Source organism: Cervus canadensis, chromosome 30 (genome assembly GCF_019320065.1).
Source record: "Cervus canadensis isolate Bull #8, Minnesota chromosome 30, ASM1932006v1, whole genome shotgun sequence".
In the NCBI taxonomy this organism is placed as follows: Eukaryota; Metazoa; Chordata; class Mammalia; order Artiodactyla; family Cervidae; genus Cervus; species Cervus canadensis.
In genome coordinates, this window is record NC_057415.1 from 35,184,376 (window position 1) to 35,208,758 (window position 24,383).

Here is a 24,383-nt window from a genome sequence, read left to right on the forward strand (position 1 = left end):
CCCTTCTACCCCATTCACCATAATGGTTCTCTAAGTATTGGCAATGTAATTCCTTTATTCTTTAAATCAGTTGAAATTGAAAGTGATAGTCCCTCAGTCTTGCCCGACTCTTTGTGATCCCCATGGATTGTAGCCCGCCAGGCTCCTCTGTCCACAGAATTCTCCAGGCCAGAGTACTGGAGTGGGTAGCCATTCCCTTCTTCAGGGATTTTCCCGACCCAGGGATCGAACCCGGGTCTCCCACATTGCAGGCAGATTCTTCGCCATCTGAGCCACCAGGGAAACCCCTTAAATCAGTTGACTGACCTTTATTACATTCCCGTGTGCTGCACAGCCGCTGGCCACCCTCATGGGACTTGCAGTTTGATTGGGGGCAAGGCTGCAGAGAGAGGTGATGTTCCCAGGTATGCTCAGGTGCACCGTTGGTGCTCTAGGAGATTGCCGCTGTGGTCAGGGAAGCCTTTTTGGAGCAGGGTAAGGGGTCCAGTGGGTCAGAGTGGAATGTAGTCTAGGCAGTGGGACAGCTGGAGGAAAAACAAGTTTCAGAACTAGGAGGGTCCTCAGAACTCATGTGGTCAGAACTCTCTAGATTATAGCTTGGGAAACGAATGCTCAGAAGACTTGCTCGAATTTTAATAAGTGATCATTATTTAGCTAACGTTTAATACATGATACATCATTTTAATAAATGATCATTATTTCTATGGTTAATACTTATGCAGCGCTCTGTGTCAGGCACATTTATGTATTTTTGGTTGCACTGGGTCTTCGTTGCTGTGCGCGGGCTTTCTCTAGTTGTATTGTTCCGGGGCAATTCTTCGCTGTGGTACGTGGGCTTTTCACTTCGGTGGTTTTTCTTGTTGTGGAGCACAGACCTAGGCTCATGGGCTTCAGTAGGTGCAGCACCAGGGCTCACTAGTTGCGGCTCACAGGCTGTAATTGCTCCACTGCACGTGGAATCTTCCCAGACCAGGGATTGAACCCGTGCCCCCTGCACTGGCAGGCGGATTCTTATCCACTGTACCACCGGGCAAGTCCTGTCAGGCATTGTTTTGAGAGCTTTAGTATATTAGCTGATTTAGTCCTAAGTAACCTTGCGAGGTGACCGCTATTGTCTTTCCTGTATGGACAGGTGACAAAACTGAGCCCCAGAGGGTTAAGTGATTCGCCCAGTGTCACGTGGCTTGTAAGTGCTGCAGTCAGGATTTGAACCTAGGCCATCCAGCTCCAGAGTCGCTGCTAGGAACTTCTGAGACTAGTGAATCCTGTTGGGAGTCATCAAAATATGTTGTTCTTTTTTTTTTTTTACTGTATTAATCCTCCTTGCCACCACCACCAGTGGAATCATAATGACAGCATCCAGATCTCTGCTCTTGTACTGTGAGCACCAGCTGGGAGGTTACAGACTTTGTATGTTTTAATATACCCAGCAGCTGTGGTTCATGGGGATTTTTCTCTCTTTTACATATGAAGAAACTGAGGCTGTGAGGGGTGATGTGACTGGAGGTAGGTAGATCACACAGCTACATCATGTTCCAGGCAGAGTTTGAAATCAGGTCTGCCGGACTCCAGATGTCAGAGTTGGAAGGTTTCTGAGAGGTCGTGAGTCCAGCAGCCTCACTGGATGGGTGGGCAGATGGAGGCCAGACATTGCCTCTGCCAGCAGCCAGAGGCAGGGTCTCCTGGCTTGGGGGCTACTGCTGTTTCCTCAGGGTTGTCCGAGCACGCGCGCATCACCACGCCCTTTGCTTGGTCCTCTTGAAGAGGTTTGAGGTCCCCTTACTTTGTTGTCGTCGTTCAGTGTAAGTCATGTCTGACTCTTTGCAACCCCATAAACTGCAGCACTTACTTACTGCCTTATTTAGAAATACCTAAGGGTGGTGGTCATGGTTTAATGGGGTTGACTTAAAAAATTCTGTCCCCCAATTCCCCAATTCTGGGTTCACTAATTTGAAGCTTGACACACTCTGTATTCATAATGGATTTTCCCCCCATGAAGCAAAAAAAATTTTTTTTTACCCACCCTCCCCAAGTTCCTGCTGATCTGAAGTGAATATTTATCACGTATTTAATGAGTAATCTGAGTCTTGGCTTGGTGAGGCTGTACCAGGACATAGTTTATGGCTGATCTGGTTTTAACTCGCTCCAGGCGGTTTTCCCTGGAGTTTTCTGTAAAATCATAAACCTGGAGAGAGAATTTTTGTGGAATCCAGTCACATGACTCGCTCTTTTGTAAATTGAGAGATTAACTGTGTGATGGTAGAGAACTGAGATGCAGTTCTTTTTTCAAAAGAAAACAAGCAGAGAGCATTTGTGTGCGCAGAGGAGTGGGTCCTCTCCTCAAGGTGGGGAATGTCACTCGCCAAGGTCACCCTGCTGGGCCTTGGAGCAGCATGGCACTGGGTTTGAGAATGTGAACTTGAACTTGGAGCATCTGGATTGGAAGCTGGGCTGGAGCTCTTCCTCGCTGTCCCAGCACCCTGCAAACTCTGGGTCCTCGCCTGGGCAGTGGGGGTGAAGGTGGTCCCTACCGCTCAGGGTGGTCATGGAGATGAAATGGCGCACATGATGCCCGCGCTCTGGGTTGGCATACAGAGGTGATCAGTAGATGTGGAACGCTAGGGATTGCTGGTGTTATCCCCCTTGAGGCCCTTCGTGCTGGACTAATAATCCGGGCTGACACTGTGCGGGAGTGAAGGCCTTGCTCTAAGTGTGAGACTGATGAGCTCACTTTGTCTCACGCAGCCTCTGAGGTGGCCACTAGCATCACTCCTGCTTTACAGAGGAAGCCACTGAGGCGCTGAGAGATCAAGTCACTTGGCCAGGGTGCAGCTAGCAAGTGTCAGGGCTTGTGCCCACCCCCAGCCCCCTGCCTGACTCCCAGTGCCCAACACCCCTGCTGCTGGGGCCCTTCTTCGTGGATCAGCCTTAGAGCCTGAGGGCTTTTTGACTGCTGGGCCTGGGGAGGGAGACTGGGCTTCACCTTGCTTAGCTCAGGTCTTACCTGACCCTCCCTGGGTGCTGGCATCAGCCCCCGAACTGGTCTTAATCCCTGCGTATCACCTCCTCCTGCAGCCCCATTTACAGACAGAATCCCTGTAGTTTCTCTGCAACTGTCTTATAAATGCAAAATTATTTCAGTTTAAAAAGTAAGAAAGAAAAACAAAAGCTAATAATCTTGCTGGGCCTGACCCCAGGAACAGCCTCACACTTTTTGATGCAACCTTAGAACTCTTTGTGATCCAGCCCAGCTAAGCAAATAGAATTTACACTCATTAAGCAGCCAGGAACTATTCTAGATCTTTTAGGTCCAGGGAGGGACTGTGGGCTCCCATTGTGGTGGCATCTGGCACCCTGGGATGAGAATGAGGCTTGTGGTCTAGGGGTGAGTCCCACACGGCAGCCCAGGGGAGGCTGTTGCCTCTCCTCTCTGAACCAGGACTCCCCGCTTCTTCTGAGGCCCACGAGTCAGGCCTCAGGGGTGGAAGTGGATTCACTTTTTACTCCCAGTCGTCTGCATGCGGTCCATGGCTGACAGAGTTTTTCAGCAGCTGCAATGGTGCCTTTATTTTTAAACCTGTCATTTATTGAGCAACCACTGCATGCCAGCTCCACCCCGGGCACTTTCCAAACGCTGTCTCAGGAGATCTTTGTCACTCCCAATAGCTCTAGGTCTTGGAGCATTCTCTCTTGCACCGCGGTTCCCAGAGCGTCATCATCTCTTCTCTGGAAGATGACAGTGGCCTCTGTGTGGGGCTCCCTGCCTCCGCCCTGTAACCGGTAGTTGCTCTCGGAGGTGCACATGCCTTCTTGAGCAGCCTATGAGCCGTAGAATAAATCTGAAACGCCTCAGCCTGGCTTACAGGTGCTCAGTAGTTACCAGCTGCTGGTGGCAATGACAAAGTCAATGATGATGATGGTGCTGGTGATTGTGCTGGTGGTAATAATGGTGCTGGTGGTGATGATGGTGGTGGTGATGATGATGGTGATGATGGTGGTAATGCCAGTGATGGTGACAGTGACAGTGGTGGTGATGGTGGTGGTAATGCCAGTGATGGCAACTGTGATTGTGATGATGGTGATGATGGTGGTGGTGATGGTGGTGATGATGGTGATGATGGTGGTGGTGGTGATGATGATGGTGATGGTGATGGTGGTGATGGTGGTGGTGATGACGGTGGTGGTGGTGGTGGTGATGATGGTGGTGATGGTGGTGATGATGGTGGTGGTGATGGTGGTGGTGATGATGGTGATGATGGTGGTGGTGATGGTGGTGGTGATGGTGGTGATGATGGTGGTGGTGATGATGGTGATGATGGTGGTGGTGGTGATGATGATGGTGGTGGTGATGATGATGGTGATGATGGTGGTAATGCCAGTGATGGTGACAGTGACAGTGGTGGTGATGGTGGTGGTAATGCCAGTGATGGCGACTGTGATGATGGTGGTGGTGATGATGGTGGTGATGATGGTGGTGATGATGATGGTGGTGATGATGGTGGTAATGCCAGTGATGGCGACTGTGATGGTGGTGGTGATGATGATGATGGTGGCGGTGATGATGATGATGATGGTGGTGGTGGTGATGATGATGGTGGTGGTGGTGATGATGATGGTGGTGGTGGTGATGATGATGGTGGTGGTGATGATGATGGTGGTGGTGATGGTGGTGATGATGGTGGTAATGCCAGTGATGGCACCTGTGATAGTGGTGGTGGTGATGATGATGATGGTGGCGGTGATGATGATGATGATGGTGGTGGTGGTGATGATGATGGTGGTGGTGGTGATGATGATGGTGGTGGTGGTGGTGATGGTGGTGGTGGTGGTGATGGTGGTGGTGGTGGTGATGCCAGTGATGGTGACTGTGACAGTGGTGATGATGGTGGTGGTGGTGGTGGTGATGATGGTGGTGGTGGTGATGATGGTGGTGGTGGTGATGATGGTGGTGATGATGGTGGTCGTGGTGATGATGATGGTGATGATGGTGGTAACGCCAGTGATGGCAACTGTGATAGTGGTGATGATGGTGGTGGTGGTGATGATGGTGGTAACGCCAGTGATGGCGACTGTGATAGTGGTGATGATGGTGGTGGTGGTGGTGATGATGGTGGTGGTGGTGATGATGATGGTGGTGGTGGTGATGATGAAGGCAGTAAAAGGACCCTGCTCCAGTCTGCATGGCTGCCCACCAGAGAGAAGGAGAAACTTGCATAAAACAGAGACAGCCTGTGCTGGTTCCATTCCCAGGAAGCCTGCTGTATTCTTGACACATGTCTTCAGATAACACGGACTTGGGAAAGAGCAGAAAGACATGGTAACCTGGAGGAATAAAGACATTGGTCATCTCCTATAGATTTCTCTTATAGTTGGAAATCTGGCTAGTCAGGGAGGGGCCTGCCTCCCTCAGCCTCTGGGTTCTGGCCTGGGGTCTGGTCAGGAGCTTGCTGTATGAGCCTGGCCATGTCAGTGGGCTGGTCCCTTCCTCCAGAAGTGGAGGCCCTCAGAGAAGGCTGTAGCCCCACAAGATTCAGAGACCCGGGCTTTCCATCCGGGCCAGATGGCATCCTTCTGCTGGCTCCCTGGCACCTAGCTTGTGTTAGCTCCATTTGCATTAGATTTTGCATTCCCACTATTGAATGGGAGTGCTGTGAGCCCCGTTCCAACATCCTTCCCTCAGGAAAGCCCATCCCAACTCTGTTGTCTCAGTGGATCCTGTTGTCAGAGATACTCAGGGAACTCAGACCTTTCTCTTCAGAGCAAGTGTCTAAATTGAGAGTGGGACGTGAATAATCACGGTCTGCCTCCCCCTCTGTTCTGGTTGCTATTGTGTCCCCAGTGATAATCTTGGTACCCAGCACATAGTAGGCACTTAATGGGTAGTATTTTGGTGAATGAGTAAGGAGCCATGTCTGATTCATCATAGTGTCAATCCCCCCAAGGCCTTGCTCAGAATCACACATCTAGTCTGAACTCTATAAATATCTATTGAAAAATGGTGTCAGCCTCCTGGGTTCCAGTTCTTTTAACCCAGAGTCTTCTCAGGCAGCCTCCACTCTATCCCGCAAGCTTCGGACCCTTAAAGCACTCAGTTAGTGGCTTTAAGTAACTGTGTTCAGTTGGGAAAATAAATAGAAAATAAAACCACATACCACATGGTAGGAACATATCACTGATTGTGATCTAAGAAGCAGGATCTAATTAGGGAATTTATAACATATTTAGTTCCCTGGGAATGGAATCCTCTTTTAGCTTGCAAAGCTTGTTGTTCAGTGCTGATACAGTCACCCTTAATGGGTGTTTTTCAGGAACACCTGGTGAGTAAAAGTAGGGACTACCTGTGTTTGAGTTGGAGCCCAGTGGTTGGATAGGAAAATAGTTCGTCTACATTGTTTAGGGCCAGGGTTGATTCATGAGTTCTAGAGATGAAGGGCTAAGTCTGTAGAGGAAATGACCATGGACTTAGGTAAGAAGACCTGCATAAGCCCTGCCCAAGCCTTGGGCCAGCTGTGTGACCTCGGGCTAGTCACTTGGCCCCTCTGGGTGCTTCGTTAATTCTTGGTCAAAGGGGCATAAACTGCATTGTCTTCTTCATGGGGTTATTTGGAGGATTCAAAGAGGTGGAACAATCTGTAAAGTGATAGGCTGATGATTAATATTCTCATCACCAGACGGATGCAATTCCATTTTTCTTGGTCCAAGATTTTGAAAATCTTTCCTGATTCTTCCTTTTCTTCAGTTCACATATCCAGTTTATCAGCAAGTCCTGTTGGTTCTACCTTCTCGTATATTCAAAACTGAGAATGCTTCCTCAATTCCCTCACTCCCACAACCCTTGTCCCAGCCACCCTCATCTTTTACCTGGATTGCTACTAGTAACCTCCTTACCAACCTCCCACCTGTCTCCATCCTTGCCCCATGGTCTGTTCTCAACAGAGCAACCACAGTGATTTTTTTAAAAATGGAAGTCAAATTGTATGACTCTGCCCAAACCTTCCAGGAAGGTTTGGCTCCGCAGAGTAAAAGCCAAAGCCCTTCAGTGGCTGCGAGGCTCTGCACAGCTGACCTCTCATCCTCGCTTGGTCTGCCCTAGACACGCTGGCATCCTGTCTGTGCATTGAGCACACCACGCACACGTCTGCCCTTCGGTCTTCCCACTGGCCATTCCTCTTTTCCCAGTCACCGCATGGCCAGCCCCCTCACCTTCCATTGTTTTCCCAGTGACACCTACTCTGATCAACTTATTTAAAATTGCAGCCCACAGCTCTTCCCTTGGCCCAGCATTCTGATTACCCGCCTGCCCTTGAGTGCAATTATACTTGATTATATGTGAGTATGGGCTTCCCCGGTGGCTCAGCGGTGAAGAATCCACCTGCAATGCTGGAGTCACAGGAGATACAGGTTTGATCCCTGGGTCAGGAAGATCCTCTGGAGGATGGCATGGCAACCCACTCCAGTATTCTTGCCTGGAAAATCCCATGGACAGAGGAGCCTGGCAGGCTACAGTCCATAGGGTTGTAAAGTCTGATGTGACTGAAGCGACTTAGCATGCACACACACCTGCATACTAGAGTATGGGGCTTCCCAGGTGGCGCTAGTGGTAAAGAATCTGCCTGCCAGTACAGGAGAACAAGAAATACAGGTTCGATATCTGGGTCGGGAAGATCCCCTGGAGTAGGAAATGGCAACCCACTCCAGCATTCTTGCCTGGATAATTCCATGGACAGAGGAGGCTGGTGGGCTACAGTCCATAGAGTCGCAAAGAGTCAGACACGACTGAGCAACTACCACACATACTTGGGTGTGATCACCGTGAGGACAGGGAAATAATAACAGGTTCAACCATATTTGCCTAGAACAGTGTCTGGAACATAGAAGGAGCTCAGTAAATACTTGTGAGATGAGTGAACAACTTTTTCCTGACTTGAGTCATGTGACTCACTGGGACAAAAGTTCAAGTTAGATTTGAGGGATCCATTGGTGGTTGGAAAGGAAAGAGATATGTAAATAGGGCTTGAGTTCTTTCAGACCCATTTGTCCCCCTGTCCTCAGTAAATGGTAGGGGACATAGAGTCATCCTCTGGGCAGGTCCTGAGGCTCTGGTAGGTTCTTCTCAAAGGTTTGGTGCCTCCCGCAGGCCTCCAGGTCAAGTGCACTTGATTTCATTCACCACTGAGCCTGAGCATCTTCCTGCAGGGTGAGTTGTACCAGTTGGTAATTTAAAACAATTTCTATGTGCAAAATGATATACATATGTATAAAGTACACAGACATGTTTTGGACCACTATGCATTTGGTGCTTACGAATATAACAGTCACGTGACTTAGTAAGAAAGAAGATGAGACTTCAAAGGGATTTGAACAATCAGGAAACGTCCCTTCCTCTCCCAGGTTCACGTTGATTCTTCCCTTCCAAGGATGGAAGGAAGCCGAGAAGCAGTGAACACTGGGGGTATGGAATCGTCCATCAGTGGGTTTGAGGTTGTCCATTCAAAGCCGAGCATAGTACGTGACACATAGTAGGCTTTCAAGAAACACATGTTGAATGAAAGAAGGAATGATTGATTATTTAAGATCGATTTTCATAGCTTACCCATGTATAATTGCCAGTGCAATTTATTATTCATCTAAGGAACCTCAGTATCAGAGAAAGTGAAAGGGAAAGTCACTCAGTCATGTCCGACTCTTTGCAACCCCATGGACTATAGTCCATGGAATTCTCCAGGCCAGAATACTGGAGTGGGTAGCTTTTCCCTTCTCCAGAGAATCTTCCCAACCCAGGGATTGAACCCAGGTCTCCTGCATTGCAGGTGGATTCTTTACCAGCTGATCAGTATTACCTGAGAAATAGTAATTAATGGATTCAACCATATTTGCTGAATATTTGGCTTGTGCCAAGCCCCTAGCTGGGTGCTAGAGACACAACCACATGTGGGATGTGGTCTTTATCCAGGAGGAGTCTGGGGCAACACAGGCTGTCCCGGAACTGTGGTCCCTATCCCGTAGAGCTGGCGAAAGGCACTGGTGGTAGTGTGTTAGCCTTGTTGGGAGAACAATGAACAGGGACTAATCAGATCTGGTGGGGGGATGGGGATCATTTAAGTCTCCAGGGAGGAAGCAATTTTTGAGTTGCAGTGGGGGAGGGAAAAGGCAAGATCTTAATTATACCACCATGGAAATGTGCTGTCTCAGGTCTGTCCCGGGCTTGACCGCTGAAGCGCCATCTTGGAGGTTCCCGCTCCATCTTCTCGGAGCTCCAGGGCCACGAGCCCCCACATTTCCAGTGGCCCCTCGGCCCCCCTGAGCCTCTGGGTCTGCTCTCTTATCGCAGAAAGGCATTTCATTCTTCCAGATCAGGCAGCCAGGACCCAAGGAGCTGTTTTCCTCCATTGTGCAAGCATGACAAATCATTAATTTTTGATTGATTTGCTTAGAATTATGGGCGCCCCAGCATTCTTTCCGCCGCTGAACAGCTGTATAACAAATGAATATATCAGTGTGCACAAAAGATCGGCGATCTAAGAGAAGCAATTACATTGGCCACCCTCCCCCACTCTCACCCCTTCCCGGGCAATGAAGGGAGGAAATTTTTACCAGAAATTCCTCAAGTGGTTTAAAAAAAAAAAAAAAAAATGCCTTTTTATAATTGAATTAAATCTTTATCTCTTCATCTTTTGCAGCAGATTTCCAAACACACACCAGTTCCCCACGTGCTTGCTTGGGTTCCATCCATCCAGGAAGAATCTTTAATAATGAAATTTCAACTCATGAATTAAAACCAAAATGGAAAAAAGGAAAAAAAAAAAAAAAGGAGCAAATTCTACCCCTCCTTTTTGCCTTTTTTTTTTTTTTTTTTTTGGTTGCTGCTATTCCTTTAAGATTTTGGAACCGTACCAGTGCACTAAATGTGACCTCCATAACTTTTAAATTAAGAATTTATGCTGGCTTGAAATTTATGAAATATTTCAGCATGAAAGAAAGCCTTTTTCCCTCAGGAAAATTGAGCAATAAATCACAGCGCTGTGGATTTACTGCCCTGGAGCCAGCGAGAGATAGGATTTTTTTTTTTTTTTTTTTTTTTTTGCTTCATTCTGAAAAAAAAAAAAATGTAATCATATAAGACAGCTTAGCTGCTATCCTCCCACTCTCTAGAATTTTTAATTTCAGCTGTTTCTGCTTGGATTTATTTCCAATATTCCTGCTCGGCTTTTCAATTTCCTCAGTTATTAAATTTTAATTCAGTGCATTAGCATTTAAATTAAAAAAGGGTTTATTTTATCGAAATCGTTGGCCAGCCCCCATCGCGTAGCACACGAATTGCCTGTTTCTGCCGTTTGCACAAAATGTGAAATGCAGCTGATGTCTTACAACTTTACATTTGCACAAATTTAGAAATAAAATTTCTGGGTTAGGAATAATATTTTCTTTCCAAGAAAATCCTTAATAAGAGAATGGAAAAGAACAACTCAACGTTCATTTGGGAGGGAAGAGGAGGGTTGAATGAAACCAAAAATAGCCTTGCCCAGGCCCTGAGAAGAAGCTGGTGTGGTAAGGAATGGGTGGGGCTGGGTGCCCTTGTGGGGAGCTGGGTGGGGGTCCTGGGTTTGGGTACCTTTACCCCCACCTGCGTAAGAGGAGGAAGGTCTCTCATGAGCCTACTCCCCCCACCATATTTCATTTACCCTTAAGCGGTCTGGTTAGGTTTGGGTCAACTCCGCGTAGAGCGTCAGAGATGAGAGGAGGTGCGATGATCTGATTGAACTCTTGTGCCTCCTGTCCTTGTTTTTACCTGTGAGAACCTCAGGTCCAGGGAAAGGAAAGAGCATGCCCAAGGTTGAAGGGGAGACCCAGACAGAGCCAGGCAGAAGCTGCATCTTTAGATGCACGTGGTCCAGTGGCGCCATCAGCAGTAGTTTCCATTTCTACACACACTTGGCCTCTGCTTAGTGCTTTGCCAACATCACTGTATTCACTGTCACTGACCAGCCCTTTGGAGAAAGCCTCAGGGCCGCGGGGTCTGGTAGATGCTTATGACCTTCTGTCTTACAGCTGAGGATTCAGATCAGGCCGCAGGACAGGCTGGGAAGGAATGTGGCTCGGTCCAGGCCTGACTCTGCCTCTTGCCCATCTGCTGTGTACCCTTGTACAAGTCACTCTGTTTTTCTGTGCCTCAGTTTCTTGAGCCCAATAAATGGTACCTTTATAGCTATATCTAGGGTTGTTAACGATTATTATTATTATTATTACAGCTGGGCTCAAACTAAGTAGTTTTACATGTCTAGCTTATTTATCATGTTTAAGTCTCCCTCCAGTCCCAAGAGATAGATCTTAGTGTTGGCAAAATTGCCATTTTGCAGATGAAGAAACTGAGTCCTAGAGAGTACAGATGACTTGCCAGGGTTTGTACCGTTCAAAAATGGCAGACCCAAGACTTGAATTCAGACCCTGTGACTCTACGCCCAGTGTTCTTGAACTTTGGTTCAAATTGAGAATCAGATCAGATTACACTGGGTAAAAGTGAGTTTGTGGTTTGGGTCAAATTGAATGAAATTGCTGGTAGTAGACCATTTGGGCCCAGGAAAATGGCACTATCAACTGAATTCAAACAGTAAGACTTGCTTTGAGATATTTGTGAGGACACAGACAAAGCCAGCCTGGCTCCTTAGGGATCTCTACAACTGAGAATTGGTGTCCTCAGCACTGTGGCTGGTGGGGGTGGGAGGCCCCTAGAGGCTGTCCCTTGTCGTTAAGGTGGTCTGGTTCACTTTGGTTCAGTTCAGTTGCTAAGTCTTGTCTGACTCTTTGCAACGAACTGCAGCATGCCAGGCTTCTCTGTCCTTCACCATCCCCCAGAGTTTGCGCAAACTCATGTCCATTGAGTCGGTGATGCCATCCAACCACTTCATCCTCTGTTGTCCTCTTCTCTTGCCTTCAGTCTTTCCCAGTGTCCGGGTCTTTTGCAGTGAGTCCTCTCTTCACATCAGGTGGCCAAAGTATTGGAGCTTCGGGTAGGTCTGGACTCAGGCCCAAAAGCTGAGGTTGAGAGTTGCTCTCTTGAGCATCTCTCACTCGTGGTCCATGGTCCATCTCTACCGCCTTCCCATATCTGCCAATAAACAGACATTTCCCACCCTGCAGGGATGTGCTCTTCCCTCCAGTTATCCCATCCCATCTAGGCTTCTACAGAAAGATTTGCTTAGACAGCTCTTTGAACGTTTTTAGCACTTTGTCTTAGTTTGATAAAAATGAGTGGAAAACAAAAATGTATGTGGCTACCAGTGATGAGAAGTTCAAATATCATGAACACAATAAAAGGGAAAATGGGAACACACGTGGAGATGGGCAGGTGTGCCAAAGAGAGAGACTCCTTTTCCCTGCCCAGTTGCATGTTCAATACACTTGAACTCGTCAACTTTGTGTGAAATTATGTGTGAAGGAAAAGGACAAAAAAGAGATAACATGAAAGATAGGTATGAAATCCTATAAATACACGCGTAGAGTTGAGTCTGAAAGGTGCTTTGGGGGTTTTACTGTGTTTAAGCTCTCTGGGGACAGAACTTCCACCCCTTTTGCCTTTTCTGATTCGAGCATTCGAACAACTCCTTGCATTTGTTTTCTTTACAAGTTTGAGGAATGCAAGATGTCGGAAAGAGGCTGTAATTGATCCTGTTCTTTTGCTCCCAGTGATATTACTTGTGAACCATCTTCTGCTTTCTTGGTTCTTCCATGGAAATAATACGCTGGCATCCCATTAGCTGCTCCCTCCCAAGCCTTGTATTTCTGCCTCCTTGTTTGTCCTTCACCTGTCCGTTTGCTTCCTGTGGGCAGTGGGGGCTCTGTACATTCACCCCATTTCCCAATTGGCTCTCTTGAGTGTTGGAGGGAGATAAAATATTCCAGAGCTGAGGAAGGTGGGTGTTGGAGTGACCCACATCTGGGCTTGTAGTTGTGGGATGTTGGATAAAAGTGAAAATGAGAGTTGCTCAGTCGTGTCTGACTCTTTGTGACCCCATGGACTGTTGTACAGTCCATGGAATTCTCCAGGCCAGAATACTGGAGTGGGTAGCCTTTCCCTTCTCTAGGGGGTCTTCCCAACCAAGGGATCGAATCCTGGTCTTCCACATTGTAGGCGGATTCTTTACTAGCTGAGCCACAAGGGATGTTGGATAAATGACTTAAATTCTTTGACCCTCAGTGCCTCACATGTGAAATGGGGAGATTGTGTATGTGTGTTGGGAAACCTGTCCAGAGGATTAAATGAGAGGCGTTCAGTGCCCATACGTTAGTGCTGGGTGGGAAGTTAGCTGGGGGAGTGAGTCTTGGTACCCACAGGGGACGGGGTGGGGAAGTAGACAAGAGGCAGTGGTGGGGACTGTGGCTAACCAGGTATGTCAAGTCAAGCTGATTGGTCACGTGGGACTGCGTGTTGCTTTCAGAAGCTGAACATCTGGCTTTGGGGAGGATGAAATCCCTTTATTTTTATATATCAACTGTTTAAATCGAAGTCCACCATCTGGTTTTGCCAGTTTGCAGCTTCTCAGAGGCACTCCTTAACAGGTAGCTGCTGCTGTTTTTAGGTCCTCAGTCCTTCATTTGCAACCCTGAATTTCAGAAAGCTTGGAAACAAAAAGATGTTTTCTAACTGGTGAGGCGACAGAACTTGACCTGAAGGGAGAAGAGGCTAGGCGCCAGCTTCATGTTACCCATGTGCTGACTGCATATGTTTCACTATAGAAATATCAACGTGCTTGAGCACTGGGGGCTCCCCAGACCCTTCCAGGGTTGTTTCAAAATATAGAACACATGCACCACATTACCTTTCTAAAATTGGAAAGCGTCTGAATTTCGAAACACATGTGTGCTTGAGTTTTGAACCTGCATTATTCCAACTGTGATTACTATTATCATAAATGTTTCCCCAAAGCTGGGCAGTGCATCTCCAACCAGGGGTGTTGGAGAACCCATGGCCTTAGTTTCTCCCGTGTCCGTGGTCTTAGCATCGAGGTCTCCCCAGCATGGGCCTAGGTGTCAGGATCCCTGGGTATTTGTCACTCAGTCCTCATGAGACTTCAGGCAACTCTCTTCTCTTCTGGGGCCTCAGTCTCTCCATCTGAACCAGAATTTTATGATTTCTGAAAATTTCGTTTGGTTAGCCTTATCTCCCCACCCCTCCACCCCCCAAATAAAAGCGATTACAAACCAGCATTCTCTTGCCTCCCTCTGCTTGCAGGGTTGGGGGACAGCCTATTTTAACATAATAGGATTTCCCCCCTCCAGTTGGTAGGAATAAATCTGCGGCTACTGTTTTATTGGAAATCCCAGCTGAAAATAAAAATGGTGCAATTCAATCTCAGATTTAGCTGGTTACTTACTTTTCACCGAGTCCCACGAGCTCTGTGGTTGCTGGGTTTATGTTGGCAGTGGGTGCTCAGATGGATTTAAAGGGCCAAGCAGATTGGTGGTGGAGGGTGGGGCGGGGCCGGGGTCGGGGGATGGCTGTCCTGACCCCCTCTTGCCACTGGGGGGCAGATTTCTCTAGCCTGGAGGAATGGAGCAGCGGGTGGTGGCCCGCTCACCCCTCTGAAAGCTGGTGTCTGAGCTGGCGCTTGGCAGGGTACAGTGGGTAGCCTCCGGTCTTCCTCTTGGCTGATGTAGCTGTTCTGGATTTCCTTCGCAGGCTGACGGAGCCAGTGCGGCTGGAAGGAAGAGCACGGCTAGCAGGTATGCCCCCCTCCCCGCCCCCCACCCCACTCCCCCTTCCTTCATCCCTGGTCTCAGGACCAACACCCACCCCTGTCCGATCATCACCTACTACCTGAAAGAATGGATGGTCCAGGTTAGCCCCCTTTGCTGAGAAGTAGCCATACTTCCCTGGAGGACATGGAGCTGTGAGTTGCACTTTCCAGCCCTCCTCTGTGGGCATCTGTGACTGGAATCTTAAGGATGACTCTATGCCAAACTGGACTTGGCTGCTCAAGTTAGGGGAGACTTGGGGGTTGAAGTGCAAGACGGGGCAGGAGGACCTGGGATTGAATCCCATCTCGACTGCCTCATCGTGAACTCCAAGGACGCCCAGCCCAGTTTGGAATTCACTGGCCCAACTTCGGTCCTATGCTCCTCCCCTGAGCCTGTCCCTCCAAATCAGGAGGGTGGACTATTGTGTTTAGCCAGACCGCACCCTTGGAGCTGGCAGGGGATGGCGGAAGCGTGGTCCCCACAGGAGAGCGGGAGTGTCATGACCGAAGATGGGGGAAAGCAATGCTGGACAGACCCATGGAGTAGACGTCTCCCACCAGGGGCGCAGGCGGGCAGTCACTTGGTGTAAATGTTAGTGCTGTTCCTGCCGTTCCATTAGATAGAGCAGCTGGTGTGGCCAGATGACCTTTATTTAGGGCATTGATGGCAAGAAAAAGCAAGGGACAGCCTAGAGAGAAGGCTTCCCAGGCCACATCCGCAAAGTGTAGGACAGGCTCTAGGATTGCCTACTGGAGCTGGGTGTGCCAAGCACAGGAGTATGTCCTTCAGCTCATGGAACACTGGTTCTTTAAATGTTAACAGATTTTTATGGGGGGAAAAAAAGGGTTCTTTGGCCAAATAATTTGAAGACTGGCAAGTTAAAGTCCACCAATTTCTTTGCTGTGGAACTTTCCAAAACATTTCACTTGCTAGGGTGCTTGCTTGAGAGCATCCGAGAGAGAGAGGAGAGTGACATGTTGCTCAAACTTACTTAAGTGTGGCATGCTTTTATTGACGTTTATCCCGTGGAGCCTGTGTTCCTTGTAATGTGCTTTGGGAAACCATGGGAGCAGGAGGGTAAGGTGATCAGCTCTGTGTTGTAGGGAGATCACCCTGGCCCCCAGTTGCAGGGTGGATTGGAGACGGCCTGAAAGGGGGCATTGACACCAGGCTGGAAATCAGTGTAACCCACCCAAGCCAGCATGGCCCGGCTTCCACCCACCTCCCTGGTCTTCGCGTATGTCTCCTCCTTGCTCAGTCTGTTTTAGCTACCCTGACCCTCTAACTCTGTAAACCAGGGGTCGCCCATCTTTACCAATAAAGGATCAGGTAGTCCTTCACACTCCACAGGCCATAGGTCTCTCTGGAACCTCTGGCGGCATAATCCAGAAACAGCCACAGATGATACGTAAATACACGAATGGCCGTGGTTCGCCAGTTCCCGGCCTGAGTCTTTGCAACCACTGTTCCTTTGCCTGGGATGTCCCCTTCCCCAGTCTTTCCATGATCAGCGCCCTGTCATCCTTTAGGTCTCAGTTCATTCTCCCCTCCGAGACGCCTTCTCTGAGCCCCGCCTACCCCACCTGTGGCCTGTGTCCCCTGTGGCCTGTTTACACTCTTCACTTACTCCACGTATTTGTGTACTTTTCTCTGCTTCTCAGGTGCCAGCTCCAGAGGCCACTTCTGTCTTGTTCAGTGCTGTGGGCTGATCCCCAGCCAGCACTCGAGAGTGTTTATGGGATGGGTACCCTGACTGAGGTGGGAGAAGATGGGATAGTCTAGGGGCAAGGAATGTGGGCTAGATTGAAGGGCTGAACAGTCGAGCTTGGGCTTGGGAATCCGGACAGTGATTCATGTAGCCAGTGGCTGCCCAGCGCCCTTGGATTTCTCTCCTGGGCCCCTGATACTAGAATCTTGCGTAAGAACAGTATATGAGGCTGTGGCTTGTGGGGTCGTGGGAGTCTCTAGACTGCCAGTGCCTGGAAATGCTTCCTAGATCTCAATGTCAGGACTGAAAGGGGCCTGGCTTTGTCTAGTCACTCCCTTCATTGAACACATGGGGAGAGAAGGCCCTGCTCAGGGTCATGTGCTGAGTGAGGAAAGCAGTATCAGGCCTTGACCCTCCCTAAGCTGGTGCTCTGTCTACTTACTGACGCTGTACTCGAGTGAGGGTCTAGCCAGCCTCCCTCACCACCCTCTCTTGTTCATTGAGCACCTGCTAGGTTAGACCCAGTGCTCTGTGCTATGGACTCAGGTGGATTAGATGTTCATTTACTCATCCAACAGACATTTGAGCACCTGTTCTGTGGCAGGCACCATTAAGTGCTGGGTCTGCAGCAGTGGGAACAAATTTCCCTTCATTCCTCGTCACTTGTATGTGGGTGTGGCCCTTGCCCTCACTCTCTAATGCATGAATCTCTCCCAGGCCACCATCTCTGCCTGGTGATCGGAGAACAGCAGATGGGTTTCCCCACAGTGCTAATAGGTGCCTGAAGCTCTATATTGTGTCTTATCAGCCCAAGGCTGTAGTGACGGGGAGAAGAGTGCTGAGATCAGCTAGAGATGCCTGGCCTGGTCAGGGGAGGTGGGAGGTGGCCTGTGTGCCATCTCTTTGCTCTCCCTGATTAACCTATGTTTGCATACACTTAGTAATGGAGCCCCATGTTATTGCCACAGTGCCAGAGTATACACCAAGAAGGGTCAGCCCAGACCTTACTGTGTAACTTCTGATGTAGGAAAAAAAATTCTAATAATAACTATCATTTAGTCAGGCTCTGAGCTAAGTGATTTACATTTACTAAATGATAGAATCTTTGTGGGGCTTCCCTGGTAGCTCAGCTAGTAAAGAATCTGCATGCAGTGCAGGAGACCCTGTGGTTCGATTCCTAGTTCGGGAAGATCTCCCGGAGAAAGGATAGTCTATACCCAGTCCAGTATTCTTGCCCAGAGAATCCCAGGGACAGAGGAGCCTGGCGGGCTATCGTCCGTGGGGTTGCAAAGAGTCAGACATGACTGAGCAACTAAATGCAGCACAGCCCATAATCTTTATCGCAGCTCTGTGAAGGATGATCTTCTTATTCCCACTTTCCTACGGAAGCTGCTGAGGCCCAGAGAGGTATCCAGTTGGAAGTGAGCAGCACAGCCAGGGTGCCTACCCCGGTCTGAGTCTTCTGATGCAGCTGCCTCTCCACCGTGCCCTCCTGCTGCTGTAGGAAGTGATCAGTTTACAGAGCTGAGAGGAGCCTGGGAGGGGACCAGGGCTGGGCCGTCGACTGGGGTCCTGTCCAGAAGGCGGGGCCTCTGAAGGAGCTCACCAGGGAGTTTATGTTGATTCTGTTATTAAAGCTAATAGAGCATCTTTGAAAGACCAGAGCAGCTTTATTGTCGAGTGACCCAGTAATCGGTGTGAGAAGTGAGTTCTGCTTTAAACGTCCAGAGAACATTAATATAGCCCTTAGCTGATGCCACTGGTGAATTTGACCCTTGGGCAGAGGAGCCTGGTGGGCTACAGTCCATGGGGTTGCAGAGATTGTCGGGCATGACAATCCGGGCATGAGCCCGGATATCGGGTTAGATTGGCCAGGTGGGCTTAAGAGTCTTGGGTGCTTGGTGGAGCGTTAGACTCATGCAGTCCCTGCTTCAGATGGAGAGACTAAAGCCCAAGGCTCCCCGAAGTCAAGAGTGAGGCTGAGTGGTCCTGGTTGGGACTGACCTGGAAGGACCTGTGACTCTCTGACCTCCGCTCCACGCTTTGCCACGCATGCTGTGTCATCACACCAGGGTCTGCTTTCGTTCCAGCGCCTTCCTTTCGGCCCAGAACACCTCATGCTGTTCCTTCTCCAGAGGTCCTCTGGCTAAACCCCAAAAGCAACAGCATGGGCTGCTAAGGAATTAGTGTTAAGTTGAGGGGGAGGAGGAGAGGTGGTGTTTCTGATCCTAGGAGACGACCGCCAGTGGTTTGGTTTACTTCCCTGTAACCCAACCTGGGTCGGTTTTACAAGACCAGTGATCTCAGCACTTGAGGTTAATGCTAACCTGGTGTGCAGGTTACAGATCACATACCACAATGCAGCCAAACCTCACTTATTCTAAGAGGCGTGGAGGGCTGTGGGGCCTTAACTGTAGAAAATTCTAACATTCTAAATGCAGTTTTCATAATCAAGTAAATGTAGCTTCAGCTTTGTTGTAATGAAGAATTAGGCGCCTCCCCGCCCCCCTGCTTTTTTTGGTCAGTTGAAGGTTTTCAGAGTTGGAAGGACTTTGTCGATAATCTGGTCCAGCCCTTTCATCTGGAGATAAGGCAGACCAGGGATAGAGGCGGTGAGGGACTGGTTTGTTTGCCATGTGTTCCAGTTGCCTAACAAGTGATCTGGGCCATATAGACAGGGAGACTGGGGTGGAGGAGAAGGCGATAAGACCAAGGCTCATTCATTCATTCCACAAACACTTACTGAGTGCCTGCTAAGTGCTAGGGTCTGACCGTGGTGTTGTAAATACAGTGGCAAATAAAACAGAAATCCCTGGTCTTGTGGAGCTCATGTTCTTGTGGGAATGGAGGAGACAGAAATACTGAAAGTACCTCGCCTGTCACATGGTAAGAAGTGCTTTGGGGGAAGGGCAGAGAGGGAGACTGGGAGAGTCAGAAGCAGTATTGCATCAATAAGAAGGTGACATTTGAACAGAGATTTGAGGGAAATGAGGGACTGATTCAGGCAGTCATTTGGGGAAGTGCATTCTAGGCAGAGAGGACAGTCGGTGCAAAGGCCCTGGGGCAGGAGTGTGCTCAATGTGTTGGAGCAACCGCAGGGAGACTGATACGGCTGCCTAGGGCCTTGGAAACTTTTGTCAGGACTTTGGCCCTTACCCTGTGTGAACCGGGGAACCACTGGGGGTGTTGAGCAGAGGAGTGACATGATTTGGTTTTAAAAGGATCATTCTGTCTGCCAGAAGAATACACTGCAGGGGGCAAGATGTGAAAGAGGTACTGCCAAGAGTTCGGGGCAGGCAGGACCTTAGACAGTAGGCTTGGAAGGGAGTTTCTGAAAGGCCATGTTTTTCAGGCCTGAGGAATTTGTTTCAGCAAAGCATTTTGTGAGTCCTGCATTCAAAATGCACGGCCTTCTGCTTGGTCCTGGGAGAGCCCCAGAGTGGAACAGGATGGTCCCTGTGGCTCCCACTTTGCATGCCCAGCCTGTGGGGCATCTCACTCACCCTCTCTCTGAGCCCACACAGCCTGGGTGCAGATCCTGGCACCACCTGCTGTCTGGTTGTATGACCTTAGGCTAGTTACCTGACCTCAGTTTCCTCATCTGTAAAATGGGGGGCTATATTCATACTCTGCCCTCATAGCGGTGTCAGTGAGGGTGAAGGGCACTAATGATGATATGTAGGGACTTCCCTGGTGGTCCAGTGGCTAAGACTCCATGCTCCTGATGCAGGGGGCCTGAGTCTGATCCCTGGTCACGGAAACAGATTCCACATGCCACAACTAAAAGATGCTGCATGCCACAACTTAAAAAAAAAGATCCTGTCTGCTGCAACAAAGATCTGGCACAGGCAGATAATTTTTTTTTTTTTTTAAGTGGTATTACACCCTTAGCCCAATGCCTGGTCTGTAGTAGATGTTCAGTAAATACTTGTTTTTTTTTTTTTTTGCCACCGTCACTGCAATACTGGATTCCATTCCCAGGAGGAGGGAACAGTGGGTGGCAGGTGACTTCTCATAGAGCCTGGACGTAAGAGGGAGCCTGCAGGCGGGGATGACTGTGGGGGTGGAACTTGTGTTTGAGGGCCCACCACGATCCGCTTCCTGTGTCCTGCGGTTTGAACATCTCAAGTGACCCTCCCAGGGTCCCGCCGAGGCAGCAGTTGGCACCCCTCCTTCTCACAGGGCCTGAGAAATAGACTTGTTCATGGTCAACCAAATAATCAGATGGCTTTGGGCCTCGCTGAGTCTTGTGCTTTAAGCCAAGGTTTTCCCCCCGGTGGACAGTTAAATCTCATAACCGCATGTGTATGGCTGTGGAATTGTTTTTAAATAATAGCTTCTTCTTGTTTAGCATTTTGGCTTTCAGCAGGGAAATTAAAGTAGCCCTAAACAAGTTAACCTTATTTGCACAAAATTCCGTAGTACCAGTAGGCCTGATGCTGGTCGGTGACCAGGATGGTATTGGCAGAATGAATTATGTGAGAACCAGCTCTGGGTATGCCATCTTCATCTTGGGGGCTTCCTAGGTGGCTCAGATGGTAAAGGGTCTGCCTGCAATGTGGGCGACCCAGGTTCAATCCCTGGGTTTAGAAGATCCCCTGAAGGAAATGGGCAACCCACTCCAGAACCCTTGCCAGGAAAATCCCATGGACAGAGGAGCCTGGTTGGCTACAGTCCATGGGGGTCACAAAGAGTCAGACATGACTGAGTGACTTCACTTTCACTTTTCACTTTCATCTTCATCTTGACTGTAGGTTTGTGTTCCTGTTATTGGAACTCATTTGATTTCCAGAAATGTGTATTCTTACACTACCAAACTTGGGACCAGAGTTCGACTATAAAAATCATAAATTGCATGCTGCTTCTTAAGAGTTCATCTTCTTACTCCAAAGGGGCCCCTTGCTTCTCTGGTGGGCAGAGTTCACTCTGCTTAATCAGTTACTGTTAACTGCACAAAGAAGGCAGATGCTGGAAAATTCAGACATCCACATCCTTGGGATTGTCCTCTGGAGACGGCCACAGAAATGCAAACTGCAAATCCTATGTATCAAAAATGGTGAATCATTTTTCCAAATGGCCCTGTGGTTCTCAAGCATGGGGTGGTCCAGCTATGGGAAGTGATTGGGGTCTCTAGGGAATCCGGACATGTCTAACCACCCAGCTTGAGTTTCCTACCTGTGCTCCTTGAGCAAATTTAAGAAAGTTCTCCTGAAGCTGCAGTTACCAGTATAGAGCATCCGAAAGTCTCATCTTGTCCTGAAGAAACTCGGTCTTGAGAATGGAACCAGGATGATATGACCTGGTTGCTTCTCAAAAACTCCCCCTTTTAAAAAATTTATTTGATGGTGCCAGGTCTTAGCTGTGGCATGTGGGGTCTAGTTCCCTGACCAGGGACCGAACCCAGGCCCCCTGCATTGGAAGTATGGAATCTTAGCCCCTGGATCACCAGGGAAGTCCCTTGAACCCTTTAATGACAAAAGCCCTCAATCTGAGAAAGCAACCCTGGAAATGTCCACAGCCTCACTGTTTATATTGTTCTGCCCACCCTCGGCTTCCACCGCCTCCAGGTTTCACGCAAACCACGATGGTAAAGGGCGTGGGTACATCACACCCACCACCTTGATCACACCACCTTCCCATCCTGCAGTGAACCTGTCCACGTGTGTGCCCCCCTCTCCCTCCTATTCATTGCTGATGTATGCAGGGGCTCCTGCCCTCCGTTCCCTTGGTTTTCACAGGGGCAAAGCATTCCTCTCTTGCCTTCATTTGTGAGTTCTCCACCTGTGACCTAAGAGCTCCTCTTTTCCACAGTTGGATCACACTTTTCTTGTTTTGCCCGACAAGTGCTTGGTAGAGACAGGAGAAGAGAATAACAGTTACTGAGTCCCTCTATGTGTGTGGTGCTGTGCTGGGCGCCTTAGGAACACCTCTGTGCTTTAATCTTCTAAATAACCCTTCGAGGTTCGTGCTTACACGTCAGGAAAGGGAGGTGTGTGCAGGTTAGGAAGCCTGGCAACAGCCCGCACACCTCGTTTATCATCGTCAAACCCCTTGGGGAGACTGGACTGTGTATTGAAGAGTCTCGTTTGTGTATCTGGGGGCAGCACACCTTTGGGCAGTAAGGGGCCAGGCTTGGGTGTTCATAGTAGGCCGTGTGGATGGAGCTGGCTGTGCATTCCAGATCCCAGACAAGGTCATCAGCTGATCTGGTGGATGGAGAACAGAGGGGTGGAAGCCAGATGTAGTACCAGGATGGGGCAAGCACAGTGGAGGGACGGCAGAGCTTCCTAAGCAGCTGGGCAGCTCCTGGCATCAGTTGTCAAGGTGGGCAGGAGAGAAGGGGTGCAGTCCTGTCGGGAAGCCCCTTTACATTTCATGCCAAGGTGAATGGTCAGGACTGTTGGGCATCAGTGATCGAGGCTAAGTCACAACCTCGGTAGGAAATAACGTTGATGGCAGAAGGGGTGTATTCTCTGTTTATACAGCCAGTGTGAGAGCCTAGCTATAGCCTCACTGTTCATGGTTGAGTCACCTGCTCCCCGGGATCTGTGTAGGACACCGTGGGTGCCCTGGAAGGTACCGGACAGTCGGCACAGGCTCCTGTGTGGCCTCCCCTTTCCCACCTGCCTGTCAAGGGCATTCTAAGGGAGTGAGAATTCCTGAGTCTGCAGAATCCCAAAAGTTGTGTGGGGAGAGTCACAGCACAGTGGGTCTTTAGAGAGCTGTGCTCATGGCTAGCTGATACGTGTCATATCACGGACAGACCCATTGGAAAACACAGCCAGTGCCTCTGTGTAAGATACTGTTAACAGCAGCTCTTATTAATGACCTGGACCAACCTTCCATGTGCCATGACTCCCTTGAAAGAAGCTTCCAGCTTTCCCTGGAGGGCCCCACCTGCTAAATGTCGGAGTTTGTGACTTGACAGCCGTTGCTCAAGACTCCTGCTCTTCTCTATTTTAGGTTTAAATTAACCAGGGAATTAACTCTTAATATTTAAGTCTTCACGCTGTCTTTCCGAGCTGCGGTATTACCCAGCGTTGTAGCTGACTGACAACCATACATTGAAGAAAATTAAGTGCCTGAAAATTAATTCAGGCTAATGATATATTTATGCATTGTAGGATATTTTGAATTTCTAGACTGTTAAGAGTTGTTTAATAGGTTAATAGTTTTTAATCTATTAATCTAATCTTTCGTACTTGACTATTTATTAAGATATTTCAGTGATACATGACAGAAGTGGATAATTCTGAGGGTTATTAAGGCATGGGTGATGGCGTGAAGATTTGGATCACGGGAGGAATAGTAAATACAGCTGCCTTGATACTGGGGTTTGCAGCAACTGGGGTTTTGCTGTAAGTTCTTTTTCTTTTGGCCCTTCCAGGTGAGTAGTGAAGCTGTGACCTTTATCCTCATGATTTCTGTTCTTGTAGCTGAAAACAGGAAACTTTTTACATCCAAAGGACAAATGTGAACATAGTCGCCCTTCTGGGGCACATCAAGGAGAGCTAAAGGTCAGCGCTGAACATAGCCCAAGCACCTTTCTCTGTGGCAGAGATGGAGCCCTCCATTTCTTTGTTTTCTTGCATTTCCGTGTTTTCTGTTTTTAGCATTGAGCATGTGCCTGTTCGGCCAAGATACTAAGGATACGGTAGGAGACAAGGAAATGCACACATTCCCCATCTCTTGGAGCTTCTGGTCATTCAGTCTTGTATTTCTTCATTCATTCAACAAGTGTTTTTATTATTTTCTCTAGGAAAAAAAACAAAAGCAAATCATCCAGATGATGTTTTAAAAAAGCCTAGGGGGAAAAAAAAAAAGCCTAGGGATTGGAATCAGACAGACCTGGTTGAATCCTGCTTCTGTCACTAGAAAGCTGTGTGACCATGAGAAAGTCACTCTGTTTCTCTGATCTTTGGTCTTCTTATTTGTGGAA

The 24,383-nt window shown here is 48.8% G+C and overlaps 1 protein-coding gene across 18 annotated transcripts in view; it reads left to right on the plus strand.

Annotated features, from left to right (window-relative positions):
- Nucleotides 1-24,383, plus strand: part of ZNF618 (zinc finger protein 618) — a 199,548-nt gene that overhangs the window by 95,491 nt on the left and 79,674 nt on the right. For all 18 annotated transcript variants that reach the window (XM_043453030.1, XM_043453033.1, XM_043453031.1 and 15 more), the window contains exon 2: nucleotides 14,678-14,721. In XM_043453030.1, coding sequence (XP_043308965.1) covers nucleotides 14,678-14,721 — 44 coding nt within the window. The remainder of the gene's footprint in view (nucleotides 1-14,677; nucleotides 14,722-24,383) is intronic.